General features: G+C 41.5%; 1 protein-coding gene across 1 annotated transcript; it reads right to left on the reverse strand.

Annotated features, from left to right (window-relative positions):
- Positions 1-4433: 4433 nt before the first annotated feature.
- LOC121863714 (basic salivary proline-rich protein 3-like) lies at positions 4434-5000 on the reverse strand. Its single transcript, XM_042362459.1, has one exon. It carries the CDS (start codon positions 4998-5000, stop codon positions 4434-4436), a length of 567 nt encoding a protein of 188 aa, XP_042218393.1.
- Positions 5001-5327: the final 327 nt, after the last annotated feature.

Here is a 5327-nt window from a genome sequence, read left to right on the forward strand (position 1 = left end):
GCACTCAATGTCCCGTGCATACAGACACACGCGTGACCGGGATCAACTTGACATTAAATTAATTTTATCCTTGACCCTTTACCGTACCCTAAACACAACGAAAATAAAGAAATTATTGACTGTAGGTATATAAAAAAAATACTTATTATTTTAAACAATCCCAAAACTGTAAACAACTGGGGTAGTATTATCTTCTACAACACAACGTTAAATGTGAGTCCACCATACAGTGGTTGGCGGCAACACAGCACCACTATCGCAGCTGCAGGTCAGTTTGCCGAGGTAAAATTACCCCTCACAGTGTGTGGTGAACCTCAACTAGGTGTGCAGACCATGAAGGATATGACAAAAATGTTGCACGCATGACACATGAATGATCACCACGTATATGAAAATGCCAACACTGCCAGTCAGGGTGGTGGTGGGGTGAGGGCTGTGTATTGTGTTAGGTGAGGGCTGACTATTTTCGGTGAGGGCTAAGTATTTTCTGTTGAATGAGGACTGCTCTATACTTCCACAGCCCCCACACTGCTCTACACTTACACAGCCCCCACACTGCTCTACACTTACACAGCCCCCACACTGCTCTACACTTACACAGCCCCACACGGCTCTACCTTACAGCCCCACTGCTCTACATACACAGCCCCCACACACTCTACCTTACAGCTACACCGCTCTACACTTACAGCCCCCACACTGCTCTACACTTACACAGCCCCACACTGCTCTACACTTACACACCCCCACGGCTCTACACTTACACAGCCCCCACATTGCTCTACATAAGGTTATTTCCGTCTTGTTATTTACTCCCCAAAGGTTAGATTCATCGTTTTAAACCGAAGATGTTTTCTCCCTTCGTGTCGGCTAGAGGCTAATAACTGTGTGTTTGTTGATAAAGTAAATCCTTGGCTTTATTGCCCCCACACACACACACACACACACACACACACACACACACACACACACACGCTTGAGTAATTTTTTGTGGTGAATCCGACAAATTTCAGCAAAATCTTACCAACTGTTCAGGGAGGATAGTTGTAGGACACTGTCTGACAGGGAAGAACAGTGTACAAATATCTCCTCAGGTGTTGTCGTAGTCTCGTTTTTTTATGCTGTTCTGTTTATTAAGTTAGTCCAAAGTAAGATTCACAAACACTCGTATGATCACTGTATCTGGTAACTGAATATGGCATAGTGTATCTAAGGAATTGATTAACGCTGAAACTCACAAATATATCACATAGGAACATCCTTGATCCCTTCAGTACACAGAAGCTATTCTTAGTATTTTATCTCTCCTAAAACTGTACTGAGATTCTACTGTAGACTCGTTCAGATATGCTGGGCGGGTTATTCTCGTTGCCGCTTATTAATTGGTTACTGAGGCCTGAAATAATATCGTGTGTTTGTGGGAACGAGTTGGAAAAAATAGAATAGCTCGGATTTTTTATTTTTTTTTTTTAGTAATGAGAAGAAAAAAATAGCGTAATATGAGACTAAATAGAGTGATATCAATGTACTTTTTTCACCAGTAATATTTCAATATGTTAGTAAATATTGTCTTTATTTTACATGATCTGAGGATGGAACATTAAAAACAAATATTATATTCATGTAGAAAGATGATTAAATGTGTTTGACATATCAGATGAAATTATTAGGTGTAGCCACTGTTTCCTTGGGAAGGGAAGAAGGGTTACCGGAAACATTTTGGGGGAAGGTGTACTGTAATGTAACGTACAGTATATTTGGTATGTTTTATCCTTAACTCAAAAAAATATACTGGGTTCATTACACATTATAGGTACAATGATATTTATAATATTATTTCAGTTTCTTTTCGTGTGTTCTTAAATTTAAAGTTGTAGAAAGTTGCCACAGCCGGACGGACGCGGTGGTGGCAGCAAAAGCTTTCCTCCCAGGAGTATTTCTGTTGCCATTCTCATCAGTATTGACAGTCGATAACCCTGTTCCCCACACCGCTTGTACCTTGTATTAACTCGTGTTTATAGGTCTCCTGCTCGTATAGTATTATTCATTAGCCTCCGATTTGGGGGATAGGATGATTGTGTCCGTGAAAAAAAAGTAAATTTGGAGTTTAAGTTTAGTCATCGTGAGGTTGCGTTTCAAGTTCATCTTCAAGGAGACAATGACTTACTGTCTCTCTCTTGTCTATTTTTTTTTTATATAGAAACTGTACATAAATATCTCCTCCCCAAGTAGAGAATATAATGTATTAGTGTGACGGGTAGATGTGAACCGCACGCTTATTTAGTGTGTTTATAATACTACGCTGATAATATTAACAGTATCAGACATAATAACCTCACTAAGTTTGTCCATTATAATAGTTTCCAATTGTATTTTAAAGTACTGTACTTCAATATGTAAGTCTGTAAATAACAAGAATGTACAGTATATAAAACAATATTTTGGTTAACATGGTACTGTGCGCTGCCCTAGTTGTATTAAATCACGTAATCTGACGTCACTAAGTTGATTGGAGCAATATTTCACGATTCACAAAATAAACTTTTGTGTGTGTATAAATTCAAATCATTTGTTACGTGTATATTATATTATCAATATATATTTATTTTTCATTGAGAGGATTGTATAAAATATTTGTGTGGAAGAAGGTAGTGAGTTTTATGTTCTCGTCTAGTTTATTCATAATGTATAAACTGGGTAGTTCGTTATACCCCCTACTATACTACATACATTATATTGTACACTATTTTATTATTTTGTAGCTTGATATTTTATTTTCTGGCAATTTTCAAAGCTCATGATGAAACTGGAATCCACTACAGATAGTCAGTGAGCAATTATGGTGAGGGCAATAGAAAGGGAGAAGGGCAATATGTGGTAGAGATGTTGTGAAGGAGCGGCTTGACAGTGGCACACGAGAACCACAGCACCGAGATTGATCTGGTGGTGATTGTTAAGAGCAGCTAGCGGGCGGGGAAGAAGGCGCAGCGAGGCGGGTGCAGGGGAACTCAGCGCACCCCAGCCATAAGCCTCTGGTGTTTGAGGTGATAAGACGAGAGGAAAAACAGAAATCAAGAATGAGGAAGAGGGAAATTAAGTAGAGGAAGTGGAGACGAGAGGGAGAGAGATATAGGGGACGAAGTGAGAATTGGAGGAAGGTACAATAGAAACGTAGTGAGTAATGCTGCCAGTTATGAGGATTTATGAATAACAATGGGGGGGGGGGAATTACGGTCTGAATTTGGGCATATTTTCCTATAAACTAAATTACTTGGTGAGTGACGTTAAATACACATACACATCTTGAACGGATTAAGGTGCTGGCCGAGTAGTATCGTTGACGCTCGCTTCTCGTGTTCCTTTATGTCTCCTACTCAGTTGTTCTACGGCCGCAGTATCTATTGCTGGTAAGGTTAAACTGTGATCGATTTCTTTGTCAAGTTGTTGTAGTCATGTGAGTGTTGTTGTTGTTGTTGTTGTATAAGTAATATTTGATTTGTATCTTTATAGTGTGTGATATAGAAGTTATGTATGTATGTATGTATGTATGTATGTACGTACTAAATATTACTTTATAGTGGTGACGGTGGTAAGTTAAGAAGCCAGCAGGGGGTTAAAAAAAAATTACATATACTTACTGAAAAATACTCCCCCAAATTTTGTATTAAGCTTATAGATGTAAATTTTATAGAGATTATCAAGCTAAAACACAAAGATCGAACTTAAGAAACCCAAACTAGGGAATGTATCACTGAATCAAATCTTGAAAATGAAGGCTAGAAGGTATGAAAGTTAATTTATGATATTATGCCAATTTGGTATTTACTGCATCATACACATAGTCCATAACTCCAGGAAGCTGAAATGGCAATAGACTTATTAGAAAAGGGGGAATTTTCTACGCTTGAATTTGGGGATTTTTCGACCATTCCCTCTGGCAGCACTGATAGAGAAAGTGTTTGGCAGATTTCAAGTTAAGATTTGTAGACAGACCTGAGGAGTTGTCTGGTCAAACGCCTGGGAAGAAAATGTAAAAATGGAGAGAAAGAACAACGGCTATGTATTGAAGAAGCAAAGCCAACCATAAAGAAGAGGAAAGAAGCCAGGAAGAAATTGGAGAAGGAAGTGGAGGGACTGAGATAGAGACACAGGGGAAATAATACAGGAATGAGGATAAGGCAAGAGATGAGAAACACTTAGAACTGTAAGAAGAGATTATGGGAGACAAAGGCAAGAAAGATGATCATGAGCAGATAAGAGTTGGAAACAAAAGCAGTAAGAATGTAGTCCAAACATCGTCAGTAAAGAACTCTTCAAAAAAGGGGGAAACGAGTGACGTCTCTCAAATGGAAAGTTAAGGAGATAAACATGAACCAGCATTGCCCTCCTCAGCCAGGCACTGTAGTTGTTGGAGCAGATCTTACACACAAAAATTAGAAACGTTGTAGAGAATAGGACTGAAAAGAACTAGCAGCGATTTTGAATGGGAGGGGTGCCGCTCTGCTTCCCTCAGGCTGAGAGGGGTGGCACTGGCTGCTTCCCTCAGGCCGGGAGAGGTGCCATTGATTGCTTCCTTCAAGCTGGAAGGGGTGCCACTGTCTGCTTCCCCCAGGCTGGGAGGGGTGCCACTCCGCTTCCCTCAGGCTGAGAGGGGTGGCACTGGCTGCTTCCCTCAGGCTGAGAGGGGTGGCACTGGATGCTTCCTCCAGGCTGAGAGGAATGCCACTGGCTGCTTCCCTCAGGCCGGGAGAGGTGCCATTGATTGCTTCCTTCAAGCTGGAAGGGGTGCCACTGTCTGCTTCCCCCAGGCTGGGAGGGGTGCCACGCTGCTTCCCCAGGCTGGGAGGGGTGCCATTGATTGCTTCCCTCAAGCTGGAAGGGGTGCCACTCTGCTTCCCCAGGCTGGGAGAGGTGCCACTCTGCTTCCCGAGGCTGGGAGGGGTGCCCCTCTGCTTTTCCAGGTTGGGAGGAGTGCCATTGGTAGGCTGTGCTCCGGGCATGAAAACCTGAACTCATATACAGTGTACAGGATGTAATATGCTAGGGCTGTACTCCCTACACTGTCAACATATCGCCAATTCTAAATTAGTGACGCCATAAATTGAACTCTTACGAGCTCCTGTGTAAACATTGCCTTGGTCAGGTTTTAAGAACTATGTAAACCCGTGTAAGTGTTATCGTTCACACTAACATTAGACCACATACATATACTGACACATTACTCTCGCTTGGTGCAGGGCAGTAGTATATACCTCGTCAACAACCACTGTCGCCGCCCTATGTAACACACCTAGTGACAAATCGTGTCACAGACTTAGTAACACACT

Source organism: Homarus americanus, unplaced genomic scaffold, assembly GCF_018991925.1.
Source record: "Homarus americanus isolate GMGI-L3 unplaced genomic scaffold, GMGI_Hamer_2.0 scaffold40248, whole genome shotgun sequence".
NCBI classification, from domain to species: Eukaryota; Metazoa; Arthropoda; class Malacostraca; order Decapoda; family Nephropidae; genus Homarus; species Homarus americanus.